Genomic DNA, 22,462 nt, shown 5'->3' with positions numbered 1-22,462 from the left:
AATCCACGTGCTTTTCGCGACATCACGCAAGTGCGCCAAATTTCTCCTTCACATAATATACACAGCCATAACCCCTTTTCGAACGATGTTAGAGGAGTCTGCATAGAATTTAACAACGGAATATTTTGCGCATCAATGATATCTTCTCGTTTGCTGTATGTTTTCGTTTTTCCTTTTACCAATTTTTTTTGTGATGTAGAAAGAAAATAAGGGAGACATTACCACAATTCAAACATTTCGGAATGCAGTTTAAGTTTTCATCAGTTTACTATGATCCGTGATGACATCTGGATGTGTTGGAATAATTTGGGACGATTTAGGTCCATAAATCGGTTTTTAATTGGGAATTTATTTTCGATAAATATACTGGAAGCATACGTACGTACTCCGGCTTGTTAGTACCATTTTAACGAAGGAAGGAACTGTTTAAAGTCGACAGATTTTTATATGAATTTTTAAAAAAGCATTGAAATTTTGGTTAAAATTAGCCATCGGTCATCAATAACAATAAAAAAAATCGCGAAATTAGAGGACAGTTTTATGGAGTTGGACTTGTGGAAAGTGAATGGTTGCCTAGTGGTGCATAATTAATTTGATTTTAATTTCGTACGATTTTTACTTTACACTTTGATTGAATTTAGTGATTTTTCTGGAAAAATATAAATTAAATTAAAATCAATGAAAATGTGTTGTGATACGTGTGCTGGTAGCGGTGATGCTAAATGGATAAAAATATTTTTTGCATTTTTAACAACAACTCATTTGGTCGAAAGTAAGTGAACGAATAAAATGTTTCCCTCTTATTTCAAACGACACAACACGGAAGACCAGACACAAAATCAGAACATTAGTATGCCTTTTTCTGTTCTGGTGTAAACAATAAATTTGAATTTGAAAATGATCCATTTTAATTAAACATCAATACTGAATGTTTGGCTTCCGTAATTTTTCTTCTTCTTTCTGCAAGTATCTCTTTACAACGTAAAGTTTTAGAGAAAATTTAGAGCGAATGAAAGTAATGTTCAACTTTCTAATTTACCTGATCCGCCAAAATTACCCTCAACAAATTTAATACATGAACTTAAATGAAATGCATCGGGAAGACATTTAAAAATTCGTAATGAAAATTTAGTAAAATTATTATATTAATTGCATGAATATTGTGAATCGTATACGTAACATGTATGTTATTTCGCCTAAATTTTTCAATTGACTTGTTACTTGCAGTTTCTGTGGTCATGAGATATCCTTTATAATACCAACAGCACACAATTTCTGTTGTTGCAATACCAGACGATGTCTAATCTTCAAATACACTTTTTCTCGGCACGTTCTTTCTAATTTATCTTTTTTTTTATTTAAATGAACTAGAATTTAAATAAAATCACGTTCGTCTCGTGCCTCTAATCTAATCACCTTCTCTTCCTCGCGGTCAATTTAAACTATATCTTGTGGGTGCCAGAAATGAGTGATGTCCGAAACAGCGAGAATGAGTATTTATTTACGCAACTAGCGAATTTGTATGTGGAGTTTGCTTGAAGCTTGAACCGAAGGCAGGATACGTTTGTGTGAAACTATTTTTTTCTCATGAGAATAACATTTCAGAAAAGTAGGAGCTAGTCTCTAGGCTCACAAAAGCGACTTGAGTGTCAAGGCTTTTCATAAAACTTTTGTGAGCTGCTGTGAAACTATTGGATTTTCGAAAGTGTTCTAAACTTCAGCTCAATGCTGGTTCGCACAGACATTTATTTAAAGCTACAGGTTATCAATCCGCTAATTTGTTTCAATTCATTGTGTTCACTGAAGACATGTTAGTTTCTGGATGGAAAATTTATGGTCATGCCTACCTATTGAAAATTAACTGGCGGCGTCTGTAAAAGTTTTGAAGTTTTTTCGCCGGTTTCGGCATTTTATGAAAGCGTTTTCGCAGAAATCTGTGGAATTTGAATTCTTGAAATTGAAATGTGAGTGAAATATGAATTTGAGAAACTAAGAGTGAAAATATCGTCATCGGTGTCAAATCTACAGCCGCAGCTGTCCATACCTCTAACCGTGCCTCACATTGCTGAATAATGATTATTCAACATTAGCCACAGTTCACCGACAAACCAAATCAACGCAGGCAAAACAAATTTTTCCTCGCCAGTGAATCAATTAAATTATGTGTGTGGCACACAATTTTTCCGCCATACAGATCATCGTGTAATCCGTTGGTATGACGACGTATATTCATGTTAGCTTTTATTTAATCATCGAAAAATCATAATATCTCCAAACCAATTATCCTGACACAATTTATCACTTTAACCATAAAATTCGCCTTCTACTCAAAATGAAAAGCGTGCTGGTCCCAATTTGCTACATTATTAGACGTATAGTATGAGGTGCGTACACACCCGTCATTTTGTGTGATTCTTTTAAAATTAATTTCTTAAAAACTCAAAATTTTTACGCACGAATTAGACTATCAGTTTCATGAAAAACATTTCACTTTCCATTCTAATTTTTATTTAACAGAAAGAGACGTTTTAAGTGCAATTATACAGTTTAATGTTGATAATCCGTTTTCTCAATTACTATGACTCGTTGTTGTTGTTGTTGTTTTTTCTTTGGGTTTAATGTGAAGATTCGAAACACCAACATGTTTTCTGTTACTGCTCTGGTCTGTCAAAAAATACGTTCACGATTTACTAGTCATTGCAATGTTGAGGAAATACCATGAAATGAGCTTTTGTGAAATGTTGTTCAACGATACGGTGTAACATGAATAATCTACAATGTCGACCAAAAATCTGGAATGCTATTAATGAATGATTGTGTAGAATCAAAGGACACATAGAATCAGCAACAAAATTTTTTGTATGTAGATTTTATATGTTTCTGTGTGGTAAGACTAACATTATTCAATAGCTTGGAGAGGGAGTTTGGGCCTATCTTTGCATCGACACATAAAAGATGATATGTACCTTATGTCCAAATGTTCATTTTAACGAGTTGGATTATGATTCGCGCCTTCGGCCTAATATTTATTATCATAGTGGATTTGTACGTGTACATCGTAAATGCGACCTTAGAAGAGAACTTACGAATAGAAGCAACGCACTTCAAGCATGAGTGGTACTCTTAATAGGGTCCTGAAACTTGACAGTGTGTCACACAACTGTGAAACACTGTAAAAAACCATTTCATACAAAATAGTACTCTATTTGGCAGCTGTTGACTGTGCTCACTTTTGCTTGAAGTGCGTTTCACTAAATGTCGAATTTCTGAAATCAGAACATTTGCCAGCAAATTATTTCAAAAGTTTAAGTGCCTCTCGATCATATCTGTGTGAAGCACAATGGACTATGTCAAACCTATGATAATTAAAATAGAAATTGTTCTACAAACATGTCTTGCATGCCTCTAAAATGCACTGATTTTTTATAAACCTTATTTTGTCGCTTTCACACCGTTATGGACAGCTGCTAAATATTTAACAGAGACCAAATGCATTATGAACTAGTATTGAGTTTTGAAGAAATATTTTGTTTCTTGAAATAAAAAGATAATGACTTAACGGAATCATTCGAGTTCACTAGGGTGACTAATAGTACATGACGCACTTGTTTAATAGTATATTGTGTTACAAGTGTTGCAATGTTGATTTTTTTTTTCAACACCCATCTTGGCACCCATACAATAGTATGTTCTGTTACAAGTATTACGAGCGGAGCGAGTAAGGAAAATTGGGTCGTGTGCTGAAAAAATCTCATTACAATACGTGTAACACATCATGCTTTGTGCCAACCGAGAATTGAAATAGACAAGAGCACAAAAAATCATAATTTTCATTGTAAACAATCACTCTTCAAATTTGATCGATCACATTGCTTTGCATTTTACATACAAATTCTCATATCTCAAATCTCATACAAATTCCATATCAACACTGCTTTGAGTGTTGTAATATCACATCAAACGGGTGCTGAAATAAGTCACTTTACAACACTAAAATGAGTGCTGAAAAGAGTCGTATTTCAATTCTCGGTGGCACAAATTCCATATCAACACTTAGTTTTGAAATCGCTACAGAAATCCGTCATATTTCATTTCTCGGTGGCACAATAGTTATTTTCAAAACATGTGCCTGGATGTAAATTTTACGCAATCGAGGTAAATTACAATTTGTATCTCAGTAGCGCTTAAAAAGACATCCATTTTGATATCGAGAAAGTTGTTATTAAGTAATCAAAGCAAACAATTGTTCGAAAAATTACACCATCTTATTCATAAGACTCATATGATCCCCAACGCCTATAATATAACTTTTGCTTTTAAAAATACCAACCATTTGGTTGGGATAACAATAGTGTTAAATCTCCCTCTCTCGCCCCTATGTCTCGCCTCTTCCTGTTTCCGTATTTATTCAGTCTTTTTATTTCTAGTACTGCTACAGTAACCAATTATAAATTCTATAAAACACTCACCAAACTCTATTTACTCACTGTTTACAACATAACAATGGAAAGAGAGAACAGTTTTCATTGTTATTTTGAAAACGGTGAGTAAAGCTTGAATCGCACTGCACTCCGTTTACTCACCGTTAACGAAAAAAGTTGAGCATGGTTCAATTTTTGTTACGTTTTCTGAACAGCTCTCTCCCAAATTTTCGAAAACGAAGGCAAAGCGGAGCTACTGCGATTCGTGATTCAAGCTCAGTCCGAACTCCGTTTCGTTTACTCACCGTTTAAATTACAACAATGAATGGAAGGATTTATTGTTTTTTGAAAAGCGGTAAGTAAGCTGAGTGACGTGAGGTCGAAGCTTTGACTTTAGGCCAGGTTATGGTCTCATATATCGCACAGCTTTAAGCGAGCATAACCTCGCCTTAAGGTCTGCAGAATCGAAAATCATCTTAGATCTCCGTTCAATTAGAAATAAATTACTTACAAAAAGATGGCTTACGTGACGACTGCCTGCAGTAAAATTATTCTAATACACATGATCATAGTTTATCACATTCACTTTTGAACACAGATAGATTGGTAACAGAAAGAAAATTCAAACCGGCGTAAGATAGAAAGGGGTCGATTTGAGAAATTTGATACAATGGGAGAATTCGAAAGTTGTGCAACACATGTCTACCATCTGCGTTTAATTTTTATTTTTTGTTCGCTTTTTTTCGGGCAGCTAAAACAAACATTACGTTGTACGAATTTCTCAGAATTTCTGATTTGGAAACGTTTAGCAGCAGAAAAAAAAACATTTTTTTATGCAAAGTATTTGGAAAACGATAATTTCCACTTACAATTAGATTCAGAATTAATTTAATTATTTTGCCCTATAGCTCTTGCCTTCCTTCATCATAGCATAAAATGTAGTTTGCGCAAGAAGAAAAAAAACTGCGAAGAAAAATAAATAAATTTTTGTTTTAGCTTGGGATTCTGTACATATAACCAGTAGCATCGTAAAAGGCTGTGAAACAAAAACATAAATGTGAAAATTCTTTTCTCGTTGAGTTTATTTTGCTTCCTCTTATTCAATTATATGGTGGGAAAGAAAACATCAATAGCACTAGCGGAGTCCACTTTGTAAATGTTTTGATGTATAATTGGAAAAAAGTATAGATCTTTAAGGCGATAACAAAAAGTTTCCCTCTAAATGTATAAATAATAATTAACTATATAAAGTCTCGATGCGCTGTATACTGCGCGCGTGTATTATATATATTGCATATACAAACCGTATAATAGTTTTCGGGGTACATTTTTATACAGCAGCATAACAACCAAACCAAATCCAATACATTCCATAAACCATTTTCTTTTTGTCTCTACCAAATCTTAATGTCGAGTTAAAAAGGAGGTAAATTAACCCATAAAAGGTTATGTCTAAGTTCAGAATGTTTAAGATTTTTTTTGTTTGTTTTTCTTTGTATAAAAAAAAACCAGCATAACAGTATCCTATCGATAATAAATGGATAGATTTTCTATTCGATTAATTTTCTAGTAAAACAACGCAATCAATGTTAGGAATGAGAAAATGTCTAGTTTTTGTGTTCGTAGTATCATGTAACAAAAACTAAGTGGTTTATGTGTCTTGTCAGTGTCTGTAAATAATGGAGAAAATACGAGAAACAGCTAATTATAACAATTAACAACATGGAAAGGTAAACAAAAATGATTGCAAAAAGAGGGAGATAATCGCAGACAGATAATGATTACAAATGAATAGCTACAGGGCTTGTAGGCAAATATTTTGGGTAAAACAAAGTGAAAAAGGTCATGGATTTAAATGTGTAAGCTTTTTCGGTAGTGTTGCAGCATTTGCCTAATTGTTTTCGTACCATATTGAATTCGGTGACTAATTAAATTTGTTTAGTTTAATTAGTAGATTGACTTTTTAGCGTTGCATTAAATGCTGATAAAATGAACATATACTTTCACTGGCATGGCTTTTGTAATTTTGTAATCACAGCCGCTATATTTATGCAGATTTTAAATATCCTGTAAAATATACCTGAACTATTTCGAGAATTTATGTGTGATTTACGCAAGTGATTATACCGAGATAGTTCTAAAAAATTTCTGAAAAATTCCGAGGCCGATACACCATAAACTCTGTAAAATGATTCTGAAAAAAATCAGACATTTTTTGAGGTTTCGCAGATTTCTGGAAAAAAGCATTAAATTGTTTGACAACATTTTTGTCAATTGAATCGTACCAGAAAAATAAGACTAATTCCCGCGTTTCCACATTTGATTCTTGCATTATTTGCTTGCATAAAATATTTTAACCTACATCTTGCATAACAGACTCATTTCTGATCACCTTCCCCGAGGGTCTTCATTTCTATTGAAATCAAATATGGTGGTTGTCGGCCATTTTGTTAAGTAACCACAAACAGTTCCACTTCTTCACGATCTTCACTACCTTTTCAATACAAAAATCATGAAAAAAACACTACCTTTGCTGGAGCCCGACTCACGCTCAATCCGTGGCCCAGAGCTTCAGATCTCGTACTCCGATTTTGACAATATTTTTCAAATGATTAGGCCAATGACTTTCTTATTTGCTTAGTACCTCTTTCGATTGTACATTTCCGCAGAAATTTATGCGGAAAACCTTGAAAAACCTCAAAAAAACACTTTTAATACTCTATTTCTGGTCCTACTCGACCAATTCTGTTCATAGAAAGACGGTCATACTTTATTCACTGATTTGGTATCTTTGAACAACTACTCGAATTCGACGTGTTACAAACATTATTTTGCAAATGAAATGATTCTGAAAATATTTATCTGCAAATTGAAATCAGTATTAGGAAGAAAAAATGGCACAGGTAGTATGCCAACAGTATTTTAAATCAATCCGACAATTCACGTATTGATTTTATCTTTAATTGAGGTAAAAAAGAAAAATAATCCAAATTAGGAAAAAAGTTCTTTGTGACTCGGTAAGAATGCTTATACATCTTATTCTTCAATGTTTCAGTTCAGATAATTAATTTTCTTGTTTACTTTACTTGTTTGCTTTCAAGTTGTCTTTAGTTAACTTATCGCAGCATTATTCTTGTGGCTTACATAAATTTTACATTTTTTAAGGCTTCCAAATGTAAAAACGTAAACAACAACATTGTAAAATGTTTTAGGCTTCCGTCGTATTCACTTTAAAGTGTTCCATATTTCAACATTTGACCAAAAGTTGGAACAATCGAAATATTTTTAATTTCGAAGTGTTATTGCTTGAAACCTATTCACAGAAACAAGCAAATATCACTTTTATAGTAAAGATTGGTCCTTTGGCATCGTAATTAAACAATAATTCATTAATTTTAAATAGATTTTTGCATTTACATTCGATGTTTTCAGTTACATTGAGACTTCCGATATGGTGACCGTGGCTTGTGGTATTTCATATAAAATCCACAGACCATAGTTGATGGTATTTGAGACGTTATAGCACAAATCACGGTTTTCGTGGACTGTCATTTATTGGATAAAATCACTTCATAACCAATTTTAAGAATTAATTCTCTGAAAGTTTAATGAAATAGTTGAGTATAAATTCGAGCAAAAATCTGTTTTCAATAGTTATTAAATTGACTATTAAATCCCTTGACTGACACTTTTCTAAATGTATTTTTGATCAATTTCATTGCATTGCATTTTCATTTTTTATTGCTAAGCTTCAGAAGCATCACTGATTCCAGTTTTTTTTTTCAGCTCTATTCATAAATACTTGTCAAATTTAATACATATATATTAACAATATTAATGACTCCACGCAACTGTCAGTAAAATTTAACAAAAAAAAAATCTTTGGAAACCATCGAGGGTAAGGTGGAATTATTTTTGACCACTTTTTGAGCTTTTTTTACAGTATTCTCTTTGATTCATTTAATTCAATGTATCTAAAAAAATCTTCAGAAATTAGTTGAGGTAATTCATATTGCCTGCAAAAATATAACTTTTTTATTAAAATTTGTTACACTTTTTGATCAAAGTGTGCTCATTTGATCAAAAGGCATTTTGCTGGCGTAAGAAGTGGTTGTCATTTTGCTGATGACGATCGCCTGAAAATGCCCAGCGACCAGATTAGGGCAGAGTATATGTTAGACGATAATTTTGATTGGCTGATTCCAACAGAAGATGAATGGCTGGTAGAAGGAGGTGTCTATCCTCCCTCTAGTAACGTGGTTTGTTTTACTGACGGATCCAAGAAGGATGGTCTAACGGGAGCGGGTTATCTGTGCGATTATCTGGGCCTAGAGCGCAGTCTGTCAACTGGCTATATTGCCTCAGTATTTCAGACAGAGTTGTTTGCCATCTCAGAGGTTTGTGCAGAAATGCAGTATAATAACGTATCCAATGAGGATATATATATCTGTACCGACAGTCAATCCGCGATTCAAGCGGTAAGTTCACCCTATGTTAGGTCAAGAACTGTTCTAGACTGTAAGGTTGCACTGAATGCCCTTGGGGTGTCCAACTCGGTTACGATCCTCTGGGTACCTGGTCATAAAGGTATTGCGGGAAATGAAAGAGCCGATCTCCTGGCAAATAAAGGAGCGGAGTCAGACTTTATTGGACCGGAGCCGATGTTTGGAATAACTGGTTGCTTCGGGAACACAAAAAGAGATGGCAGCAATATGAAGGAGCCAGACACACAAAGATTTTCTGTAGGAGCCCATCATTGAATTTGAGGAAGTCCCTCTTAGATCTGAAAAGGAGTGATATCAAGAGAATTGTCGAAGCTGTTTCAGACCATGGGGAATTAAACAAGCATCTCTTTGACATCGGTCACGCTGATAGCCCTAGATGTCTCTGTGGACGTGGTGAAGAGACCGGATACCACGTGATAAGCGACTGTCCGAGGTATAGATATTTCAGGAGAGCGTTTCTAGGCAAACCAGAACTTTCTGGTCTGGACCTAGATGTCAGTTCCATGGATTTAACCAATCTGGCTGTTTTTCTTAAGAAAACCGGTAGGTTCCCATGAATGTAAACTCCCTGTTGGGTCTCTCACTTCCATTTGGCCTCGCCCCCTTGTAAGGACCAGTTCCGATTCCTGACACGTCACATTGATGTATCTATCTACGGATTTACGTTTCAAAGCTTTTACTAATTCGATTTCTCTTTGCTACAAATGCACAGGTTTTTGACATTGTATTCTTTATTTTACTTTGATTTTGATGTATGTTTACGAGCGCTTAGCTCAACCTCTTTGTATTATTTTGCGTACGTTAAATAAACAAGGAAGGGGACTAGTACAAAGGATCATTGATCCAGGTGCTGTCTTAACTCTCGGGTTGAGAATCCCCAAAATCCTAATCTAATCTAATCTAATACATATATATTAACAATATTAATGACTCCACGCAACTGTCAGTAAAATTTAACAAAAAAAAAATCTTTGGAAACCATCGAGGGTAAGGTGGAATTATTTTTGACCACTTTTTGAGCTCTAAATTTTCTTTAAAATTTTCAATTTTAAAGATTTTCAATCAACCTCAAATCATAAATAAAATATGACTTCCCACTCGTATGAGCTGTCTATTATTCTGTTTGATTGCCTTTTTGTTACATCAGAGTAGATGCGAAGTATGTGTTGTAAATGTGGAACGAGGACTTTTTCAGAAAATAGAAAGTGCGATCGATTTTCTTCGCTTAGACTTTGGTACAAAAAAAGACAGTCCCCCGGTACTTAATATACCTTTACATGGTAAAAAATGGACTTTATTAGTTTTTGGTTGATCGTTAAAAATAACTCAGTTTACCAATATTTTCGGTAAATCGGTACCAATTTCGACTCTATAATGGTAAAGGGATTTAAAATATTTGTAAAAGGAGAAATTTATTGGTAGACCGACAAAAAATAATCCCTCGAATATAATTTCCCATTCACAAAACCTTCAATCGTGAATAGTCGTTTCGCTCTGGCCGCAAACTTCACACTCGGAAATTTTTTACAGTATTCTCTTTGATTCATTTAATTCAATGTATCTAAAAAAATCTTCAGAAATTAGTTGAGGTAATTCATATTGCCTGCAAAAATATAACTTTTTTATTAAAATTTGTTACACTTTTTGATCAAAGTGTGCTCATTTGATCAAAAGGCATTTTGCTGGCGTAAGAAGTGGTTGTAACGGGAGTAAAAAACTACCTAGTTGATAAATGACTAACAAGTTGATAGTTGACAAACAACTTGATAGTCAACTTGGTCGTAACGGTAGTAAAAAACTACCTACTTGATAGATTAACAACTTGATAGTCAACTATCAAAGTTGTTAGTCAACTATCAAGATGTTAGTAGTTCACTAGCAAGAGATGTTTACACGTTGAAAGCTGAGCGTCGAATGACGAAATTATTCTTCCTACTAGTTTCATGTACATCGAAACAAACTTATATGATTTACCCACACAAACAAAATCAAATTTTATCAAAGTAATCTTTTTTAATTGAGGCTATGATCATTAGTGTAGAATCTTGTTTTTATGGGATTCCAGTTCCTTAGTCCTATATAGCCCATCTTCGAACTTAGCCTCGGGATTTTAATTCCACGTATTTAAAAAAAAGAATCATCCAAATTGGTTGAGAATTACTCAAGTTATCGTGCCCTCAACGAAAAATTGTTACCCACATTCAACGTTTTCCATAGCATTTCATACATTTTCAATCACAGTGAACCTTTTTGTTACCCACATTTTTCGGTATTTTCTGGTGTAAGACCCTGACTTTCAGTCAAGGGAAGAGCTCGATAGCACCGCTTATAACAATCTGCTTTAACATTGCCATCTGGTCAACTGTGTACCCTTATGAACTTTTGAAAGGGCGTCTGAAACTTATCCATAAGTCGGGAGACTTCGATATTGAAAATTTTCGTGGCCTTACGCTGCTTCCGGCATTATCCAAAGTGTTTGAGCTCATACTGACAGATCAACTTACCAGCTATCTTGACAGCATTCATTTCTTCCGTGGCAGTCAGTTTGGATTTTTAAAAAACTCAAGCTGCATTGGAGCTGCACATCAACTGGTGGATTTCATTAAGGCGAATTTCCGGAAAGTACACGGCAACAAGAAGAAATATGTTGCTTGTATATTTGTTGATTTAAAACGTGCATTCGACACCGTCGATCCGAAACGTCTGGAACGAAAGCTATGTCGCATTGGCCTTTCTCAACGTGCGTCCCGACTTTGTCTTAGTTATCTCCATAACCGGCAAACTGCAACCACCATCGGAAACAAAACAAGCATCTTTAAGCGCATTCTTGTTGGCGTGGCTCAAGGTTCGATAATCGGTCCTCTGATGTTTATTATTTACATGAATGACGTACTGCAGCTCGATTTTCTTAGGAAAATATTGCTCTACGCGGACGAAACAGTTCTTTACTGTGCTGCAGATTCTCCAGTCGCTCTTGAACAGATGATGCAACACGACATGAGGTCGCTTTATAAATGGGTAAATCTGAATATCCTAACTTTGAATACCCGAAAAACATGCTATATGACGTTTGGCCGAGCGAAAACTCTCCCCGATTTCAACATCAAAATTGACAACGTTAGCATTGAGAGAGTTCGCAAGTACCGATATCTTGGACTTATTCTGGATGAGAATCTTACGTTCGATCAACATGTGGACCACGTCAAAAAGATGATTCGGCCATTTATACCACTCATGTGGCGCAGTGGTAAATATATCCCAACTGAAAAGAGGAAGCAACTGTACCATGCCTATGTCCAAAGTCACCTGATTTATATGCTCCCCATATATAGTCTTGGCAACAAAACGAAGTTTGACGAGTTGCAAACGCTACAGAACAAATGTGTCTTCCGGCTGCCGCGAAGGACTTCGACCACTTTCTTATTTAGTTCAATGCTACTTCCTGTCCATCATCTCGCCACTGTTGAAAGAGTTGTCCACTTGCATCGGATGGTAAAATCGATCACCAAACACGGATTGGAGATTCGACTGAACCGGGACATTCACTCTCGGGGACTGAGACGCCTGAGCCACGTACAGATTTCTGATAAGCAACCATCGCTAAGGCAGTCTATCAGTGAATATAACCGGCTTAGCTCTGATATCCGCCAATTGACCTGCATCGAGTCGTTCAAAGCCAAAGTGAAACTCAAGGTTATGAGAGAAACTGAGGACTATTGTGCAATTTCCCCTTTTGTTTTTATAAATTAATGGAACTGGTTAAGTGATGATGAACTGTGATGTGATTGTAATACGTCTGTGATATTATTCCTTTAAGGACTGACTTTGGCTTAATTTAATTTAATTTAATTTTCTTGACTCGAACAGTTTTATTTGTTTGTTTTGCTCTTAATGTATGTACAAATTTTCTATTCGTTTTATTTATGACGATGAATTACTCTGAAATTTGTTTATAATAATTGTATTCCACACAGTGTGATATTCAAGGAATGATAAAATAAATGCAATAATTAAAAAAAAAGGAATAAAACAAAAAGCGACGGTATCGGGTAATCGACCGCAGAAACTCGAGGGTAAAATTTTAATCGATTTTAATTTCAACGATTAATGAAGACGGAAGAGCAGTATTGCCGATTCGCCAGAATCTGTTCTAAAGTAACAAAGCTGCCTTACAATAAATGAACTAAGCTGAGGTAATAATTTTACGGCACTAGTGTTACATGCTTTGTTTATGGAACCAGTCTATCAGTGTGTGTTCAACTGTATCTAAATGATAATTCGACATGTAATTTCAAATTATTCACTAAATTAATCTTATGATAAATGTGTAAATCATTGATTTGGCTTACCCAAAACCTGATTATCTCAACACCGCATCCATAAAAGTAGTTTAAATATCCGCTAAGAGTAGGATCACGTATACATAGAGGCGAATTTTCCATTTATATCCTCTTGCACAGACATAAACATACATGATGAATACGATTCAAAGCTAAACTACTCAAAATATAAATAGAATTGTATAATTCGCCCATAAATCACCATACACATTGTATGAAAATCAGCACTGTAAAGTTATACTGGAATAACATTTTTATGGTCTCTATATCGTGATCACGAACGAGTGATAGCATACACCAGTCATACAAAAAACCTCCTTGCTCTATTGCATCTGTACACATAAAATCATAAAAACCCATCTTAAAATTTCCACATCCTCACACATAATTTTCATTTTATTTGACTTGACTTTCGAAGAATAATACTTGACTGAACCAGCAGCACACATCTTCATGTTCCATAGGACGGAAAAAAGTGCAACAATGTTTTTTTCTTCTTTATGATGGGTTTCTTTTTGCTCATCGTTGAATCCGCGCGTCGTTGTCGCGCTTTTCGGAAAACTTTTAAGTTTTTATTCACTTTTTGTGCATTTACACACACATTCACACACTGGGAGATTCATTCGAAAAACATTTTTCTGCAATCGCTCATCGTATAATATGCAATGTACCCATTGCTATTATATGGATATTAAATTTATTGTCAGAACGGGAGTATTCGGATTCGGATTCATAAGCGACAAAACACCAAATGAAAAGTAACATCTATCACAGCTTTTTTTCCTCTGTGTGTGTTTTACTTCACTTCTTAATTTTCTTGTTGAACTTGGAGTTCAACATAGTCGTGAATAATATTAAATATTTATTATGTTACTCGAGAGGACAGAGGGTAAATTATGCAATACCAGAAATTCAAAGTGTATGAATGTGAAGTGCTGGCACATTAAGCAAATACTTAGAGCCATTTAACGTGTGTGTGTCTGTATACTAATGCTGTAGTATGTTGTGAGAGATACCATATATTTTGGGTCAAGTGGTTTTGGTTGTTTTTGTACTAATGATGGTATACTCTTGTGACGATTTTTATAGAATGTTCGTATGAAACACAATAAAATAAATGAATAAACGGGAATGAATATAAAATTTTCTATTTTGTAGTCAAACTACTTCGGTCATTAGAACACAATTCAATAAATTTAATTTTATGAGACTGTCGTTTTGGTTCAAGAATTTTCGATGAGAACTTTGAACCCCCCTCGTTTGAACATAACACGTTTTTTTTTGCTACTCCGAAAATAAATTTCACTTTTTATTTACTTTGCTAAGAATTTGTAAGATATGACTGTGCAGTTAACTCCTTCGTTATTCGTCTATTTACAATCGAACTGAAAGATAAGCTTAACATACCAACTTGTTGCACCAATGTAGTACAACAGAAATGGGATTGGTTTTATGTTTGAAAATTAGGTAGATGAAATTCGGTTGAGGAATTTTGATTTATTCGGCACTTGAGTCGATGGATGGTTTTTTTTCCGAATGATTAAAATTATGAACATTTCATCAATAAAATAGTTGAACAGATTTTACAGATGTGCACTTTTAAAGTTGAACAGAGAGAATACTAAGACATCCGGTAACGGGAAAGTGCTCCGAAAACATACCACCAAAATAAACATTTTAGATATTTTGTGTCAATTGCCACTTTATCCATGAGTTACTTCTGTTTTTACAACCAACAATACAATTTCATAGCGAAGGGTTTGCACTACTGTTTCGATCTGTGAGATGATATGACCATCTTTCAGGAATGTCTATGTAAAGAAACAAGTACAATTTACCCGAAATATTAAATTTTTATTTTTACACGATGCTGCAGTCAGATACAGTGAAATTGAAAAAACTAGACTCTCCTGTACTTTTTCTGTTCTCTATTTTCTTGTAAATTTGCGGCCAGATTTTTAATCAACAGAATCATAAATAGACAAGGACTCGTGTGAATTACGGCCCGCATACTTTCCACTAGTATAAGTTGTCTATTATTCAGTATCATAGTCTTATCGTTAACGCTAATCAAAAGTAAAAGATGCGATTAAGGAACGATTAGAGGACTCTTTAATTTTGGTACAATATAAAATAGTAGACGTTCTTCCCTTACACTTATGTACAAAAAAGAAGCCCACCGGTACTTACTACATTCACAAAACCTCGCTTCGCTCTGGCCGCAAACTTCACACTCGTGGGAGTTTTAAAGTTTTTTGTTTGATTGTTTTTTAGTGTCATTCCATACATTAGAATAACGCTTCAGAAAATGGTTCTTCATAAAATTTTATAAATATTTCATATCATGGCGTGAAATCTGCTACTTTTGTCCGTGATAGCTGACTGTCACCGTTATAGAAAACTATCATGCGTGATAGCTGACTTTTACGTGACTATCCGTGACTATTGCCAACTATCACCGTGATAGCTGACTATCATGCCGCGTGATAGGTGGGTATAACTAACCGACAAAATCAAATTCCATCAAAGTAATTTCGATTGATCGAATTTCCAACAGTGGAAAATACTGTGTTTTTTTTGGAATAACTTCCACTTCAATTCTGCGTCGATTAAAAAAATTAAATTAGTAATTGGTTGATAATTACTCAAGCTATCGCGTTTACAAGCAAAATATTAGGACAAACAACTCCGTTTTTCATAACATATCATACAACCTTTCATACAAAAATTTTAGGGTATTTTCCGGCATAAGACCCTGACTTACAGTCAAGGGAATTAAAAGTTTCGTTTTCGTGTCTTTATTGACCTCGACTACGCCTCGGATCAACAAAACTCACACGAAAACTCTACTTTTCAATTGTTTATCTTTAGTCATGTAAAATACTACTATTAACAACATTTGTTCAGCATAAAACTGTAGGACCTCAAACACATATATATATATAAAGTTAATTGTGTAGTTGAATGGATACGATTTGCTATGCTTTGCATATGTAATTGTAATTCGTTGTTCGACGTTGTTCGTCCTGAAAATCGTTGCTAGATTGCTGTCGAGCCGAAGGCAAGGGCTATGATTCATTAGTCGAAAAGTCAATTTTCAAGCAAGTACTTATCGCATTTTACTCAACACAGTGCTTCCCTCATATTCATTTTCTGACATTTCTCCCACAGATACTATAATCATCCTTTTAGAATACTTTTTTTCTTACTTTTCCATCAAGGTATGGGCAGTAGAATCATTTCGAACTATGAAACTAGTAATGGTCAATCAATCAATTGAGTCGTTCATAAAAGATGTCAGATTTTTTGGGACCGCGGTGACGTAACAAAAGTGTGATTCCATCGTTAAAAGATATAGCTAAAATGCGGACATGGGGGGAGAGCGACGCTGAAAAACTGTAGAGAAAAAAGTGAACTTATTTGATGAATGACGCAGTAGTTAACACTAGTACAACTGTAGTGTACAACTCTTTTTCGCAGGCGTTTTTTATTAAGAAAACGCCAAAAGAGTTGTACACTACAGTTGTACTAGTGTTGTACTAGACGCTCTAAGGTGTTTATATTACCTGTTAAAAGAAGTTTTGCGGTTTTCGCTTGTGCATTTTAACTTAGTTGCGTTTTAAAGCAATTTAATAGCATAATTTAAAGTTTGACTCATTACAAAACAAATTTCGTGCAGAGGAAAATTGTCGTTAATCCTCTCATTTCTCGTAACAGTGTTAGATCATTAACTTTACAATTTGAATCGAAGCATTTACTAACATCGCCTATTACACATTGTATGGTGTTGATTGCGTAAATTTTCCTCTGACTTATAAAGTAAGAAAAAACCCCAAACGCAGTTGACTGAAACAAAAATGAATCAAACAAGAAATTTCTCAAACTCTTAACACTTCAGCCGTCATAAAACTTAAAATCCTGATTTATGTTCGAATATTGTCAATAACTCTATAAAGTAGTGAGTCTCGAGTGATTAATGTTTCGAATGTCATAAAGGATTTCGCTTCGGCGAGTTACTTTTGGAGTTAAGGCATTTATGGTTCGGGTACCATTCATCATATAAATTTTATTGGGTAGTAAAAGGTCGCTCCAGTCTGTTCGATGTGTCGTTTTCTATATTAAGCTTTTAGTGCTCTTCGTTGTTCTTTGTTTATTTTATATAAAACGTGAGGTAATGCTGGCAAAGAATATATATGTATATATGGGGGGACGATGAGCTGTTTATTGTTTATATGGTTTTATGTTGTAATTTGTTATATCAAATATGTCTTTAGAAAAATAAGTAATTTTCATCGTAAAGATGGCTTGTAGACAAAAATTTTAGCTAACGCTTGCACAGAATAGAAAAATTATGACTTTCGGTATTATTATACTTTTAGTCTTATAACGTGTGTGCCATTCATCAGCAGTCTTCCTTTGTCTTTTCATTATACACAAAATTTTGGTTCTCGGTTTGTGTAACATTTTCATACCAAAAATTGCTGCAGTTTTTCTGCACAGGCGTGAGGACAAGTACAAAATCATAGAAGAAGTACGGCTTGATTTCATTAGCACTATGCTGACTGAAAATAGTAGATTATTAACTCGAACCAAAACTGGAAAGTTATTGAGTTAAATAATGAACTTTGTCGAATCTACTTCAGAGCTTTTCTGTGCGGAACATGTCTGGGCATGTGGTCAAGGGGGATCTAAAGGAGTCCAGGAAGAAGACCCGCCGGACGACTTTGTGTTTCTAATTGTGATATATTGAGGTTCTAGAGTAGGTCGATTTCAGACATGCTGGTCCATCCATTGCAACTATTTTTTTAGATGGGTCATTGAAGTGCATACACTTTCTTCTCATACTTTCCGTAAATTCTTGGGCGGTACGATGCAATTTACGAATATAAGTGAATTGAGAAAAGCTATACACTTGGATGACAAACGGAGTCAGTGTGAAGCTCAGATTTTACCCCGATCTAATTTCTTTAGAAGTTAAAAGTATGCACCTCGTGTGGTTCATTCAACGGCAGATGCTCTTATTTATCAAAGTGATGGAGCAAGTGACGACTTAATAGAAGTAAATTCCTTTTATGTTTCCCTGTATCCATATGATCCAGATCCCACATAAATGCCGTGTGTTAATTAGGTTCGAATTTCCAAGTATTGGCTGTGTGTATCTATTTCCTGTCGTTTCAACAGTTTTTTTTATCAGTGTGACTCTGTGTTTATGTATAAAATTTATTTGATCAAGCTGTTTTACGTGCGGAGTGGATACGAACATAAACGTCAATATACAAGTCCTTTAGTCATAATTTATATACATACACGTGCTATATGCATAAGTTAAAGGTGTCTAATTTAAAGGAATTACAGAAGCTACAAATTCCATTCATACGTATCAAAGCGTCGATAACTCAGAGACGAGATACCCAACAGAGAACAGAGCTTAGGATTATTTCCTATTTATAGAAATGGCAATGGATGAAATAGTCACTTTACATCCACAAATCCGCACATTTGCATAGTAAGCAAAATTTTCACTTTAGGAATAACGCTGACGTATATTGCCGTACAACTGGAAAATATCCCTTTATAACCCAGGACTGCACTTGAATAAGAATATTTATGGAATATACGATGCAAATCACTTTTGTACGCTCGTTCGTCACTTGATTACTTGAATTTCTTACAAAGCCTATAAAATAATTGAAATTGGCTGACAGAATCTTCACTATAGTCAAGCTTTTTTGTGCAGTAGTGGTGAAGTAATGGATTCTGGCCGATTTCTAAAAATTTTAATTCGCCCTAAAGACACTAAAAATATGAAAATCCTATTGTCTCACCCAGGAAATCAGCCCACGAAAAAAATAAATGGAAAAATTAGAGAATCTCTTTCTTGAATTTTTGAAAAAGAGTGCATGGTATGAGAAATCAAATTGAAATTTAAAAAAAAATGGTTGTACGCGCCCAAAACGTTGAGATTCGAACCCAGAACCTCTTGCGTATGGTTCAACGTAGTCCATACACTAGGGGTCAAACTTTCAAGAAATTTAATTGTTTAAATTCTTGATAATTTTTAATAATTCGCGAAATTCATTGAGATAATTGTTGGTGACTTACAACATAAAATTTTATGCGATGATTTACTTGGATTACACACAAAAAATATTTTTTAAGTTACCTGTGACACATAATCTTTTCAAACAGATTACCTACATATGGCAATGTTACGAAAAGTTAGCTGACACAGGTAATGTTACAGTCACCTGGCCCGGGTGACCTACATTAGCTGTTACGGGTAATGCTGTAACATATATTCACAATAAAGCTATGAAAAGCTGAGTAACTGAATGGGTCAGTGACAACGCAATAGACTCATGATCTGGTGGTCCCCGGATCGAATCCAGCGCGTGCGACTTTTTTTATTTGTAAACGTACTGTCAAAGTCAAGCTTTTACATTACCAGTCCTGGTGTTCTTGGCCGATTCTGATTTGTTTCTGAGGTTACACCAAAAAAAACACAAATACCGTCCATAGGCTGGTGACATTATTTTTTCACAAACTTACTGGATGTAGTCGCTGGTGATGCTAAATATTCTTTAAAAAAAACGAAAACATATATTTGTATCGATTGTTACCAGCACGCACATATTGATAAGAAATTTTGTCGTCGTTTGGCTGCGATATCAAAATTATGTTCTACATAATAATTAGACCGTCTGTTCAACGCTGTTAGAAACAAAAATATTACGAGCAACTACCAACACGAGGAGGAAACAAGGAAGCTCTACTTATATCAGTAACTCGACACTGTACAAGAACGCCAACACTGCATGAATTGATCTTAAACAAGGCTCTGGATTTCGTGAATCGATGTGCCGATAGTCAAGATGAAAACATCTCCAGTCTTGCACACTCACAAGGAACAAGGAACAAACGACCACAACCAGTAGGTTTTTGGTCAAAATTGCACTCCAGCGACACTGTTGGCCGTAATTAGGCCATTTTTTTTATTAAATGCATCCGTTTTACTGAGTAAAACACGCACGGGGGCCACCGCAATGAAGTTCAGGATGTCTTTTGGATGTAAGTTTTTAATAAGGTCATACCTGATAGTGTACCCATCTAAGTGAATCCTTCTTTTTGTTATAAAAGCCGGACATTCGCAGCGGAAGTGCATCAGCTGTGGCCACACAGATCGCAGCTTGGATCAGTTCGCTTTCCTATTGTAGTTAAGTGCTTATTAAAACCGAAGTGTCCCGTAGTTACGCCAGTAAATATTTTTAGTCTCGTTCGGCTGACGTTCAGTAGAAATTTAGAGTTTCTTTATACAGCTCTTTGCCTGACGACAAGTGGGGACAGTAAGCCAGTGGCTTCTAAACTTGTTTGCTCTTATTGTGTTTACGATATTTCTGGAATGCGAGTGTGGCATTCCGCTGACTGGTTCAGGCCAACTAATATGTTTGTTGCTCCTAATTTTAGCAAGTTTGTCTGCGATTTCGTTACCCTCGATGTTGCTGTGGCCGGGTACCCAAATGAGATCGATACTTTTTGTTGTGGATATACTATTTAGGATTTGTAAGCATTCTACTGTTAGAGCTGATGTGAAGCGATGAGATGATAGGGCCTTTATTGCGCTTTGGCTGTCTGTGCATATTGCTATTTTTTGTTCGTTTGTCATATCACCAGTGATGAAGTGGCAACATTCTATTATAGCTCTTACCTCTGCTAAGAAGATAGATGAGTATTGTCCCAAAGGGATGGATGTTTCAGTTTTGGGTTCGTTGCAGTACACTACCGCTCCTGCCAATTTCTTAATAAGATAACCATCTGTGTATATTACCTTATCCTCTATTTTTAGGCTACCGGCCTGCCATTCTTCCCTACATGGGATCCTGATGTTAAACTTCCTTTCGAAAATGTATTTGGTTATTATCTTGTCAGACGGCATAGCTAAAGACGGCTCCATTTTCAGAGTTACAAACCAGATTTTAGAATGCTCAGTTTCTCTGATACTCTGCTGTCTAGTTATTCTACTTAAGGTGCATAAGGCTTCTGTTTCATTGTATATATTTAAAGTGGTTAGGTTGATGATTGCTTCAAGTGCTGCGGTTGGTGTTGATTTCCAAGATCCTGTTATTGCTTTACATGCCATTCTTTGGAATTTGTTGAGTTTTTTTTTAACACCTGTTAATTGTTGCAAATATGGTTCCAGAGGAAGGAGGCGTACGTTAGGGTCGGTCTGATTACGGTAAATCCAAAACATTACTTTAGGAGATAGGCCACATGATTTTCCATATGCTTTCCTACATTATTGCCATATTGCGATAGTTGCTTTTTGTAGTCTTTCATCTAAGTTATCGATCCATAGCAACCTGTAGTCTAAGATAATGCCTAGATACTTCACTTTGAAAACATGTAGGATAGGTACCCCTTTTATTGTTGGTACTTTGATTCCTGAAATTTTTTGTTTTCTGTTGAATAGAATCATCTTTGTCTTATTGGGGTTAATCGATAGTTCGTTCCTGTCACCCATATATTAGGTTCATCAACAACATTAGTGTTATCATCGCAGTTCGTCTGGAATCTCTTTTTCAATGCTGCTACTACTGCTTTGTCTTGATCGATTCGTAGAAATTCATAGTTGCTACAAATTTCTCTCAAAGTGCTGTTGATTGGCTGATATTTAGCATTTTTTTTCTTTACATTGCTGTTCGATTATTTCGTCTCGTGATTGTGATGGAAGTTTAGAGGCCATTTTCTTCGAACGTCACTGTCATGTGCAACGTCGCTTCGTTGGAAAGGACTACATCAGCACATGTTGGAGAAATGACAACGTGTTTCTCAACAAGCGCCATATTTTTCTCTGCTGATGCTTCTGACTGTTGACATTCTATATTGGAATTTGTTTATTCCATTCTTCGGCGATTTCTTGATGCCTGCGATAGTCAATCAATATTAATCAGTACATAAAATATTTTAGAAAAAAATGCATAATGGAAGGGAAACATTTATGGGCAAATATTACTTGGAAGAATCATTAAAACAAAATTGTTCGGGTATTTAAATTAATAAAATGTTAAGTATGTTCATTAGCTGAAAGTAATTAATTTTAACAGCCAAAGATAACCTAAAGAAAAAAAAAATTAATGGATATTAGGTGCAAACAGAGAAAATTATGCTCTGCTCTCTCTCAGTTCGAACGTTACTAAGT

The 22,462-nt window shown here is 35.1% G+C and overlaps 1 protein-coding gene across 1 annotated transcript in view; it reads left to right on the top strand.

The window, feature by feature from the left end:
* The first annotated feature begins 209 nt into the window (after positions 1 to 209).
* Positions 210 to 22,462, top strand: part of LOC119068825 (lachesin) — a 61,703-nt gene continuing 39,450 nt past the window's right edge. Inside the window, exon 1 of the mRNA XM_037172597.1 lies at positions 210 to 772. Coding sequence (XP_037028492.1) covers positions 679 to 772 — 94 coding nt within the window. The 5' untranslated portion in view covers positions 210 to 678. The remainder of the gene's footprint in view (positions 773 to 22,462) is intronic.

The sequence above is a fragment of the Bradysia coprophila genome (assembly GCF_014529535.1).
Source record: "Bradysia coprophila strain Holo2 chromosome X unlocalized genomic scaffold, BU_Bcop_v1 contig_20, whole genome shotgun sequence".
Lineage (NCBI taxonomy): Eukaryota > Metazoa > Arthropoda > Insecta > Diptera > Sciaridae > Bradysia > Bradysia coprophila.
This window is presented reverse-complemented; position numbering and strand designations above follow the sequence as displayed.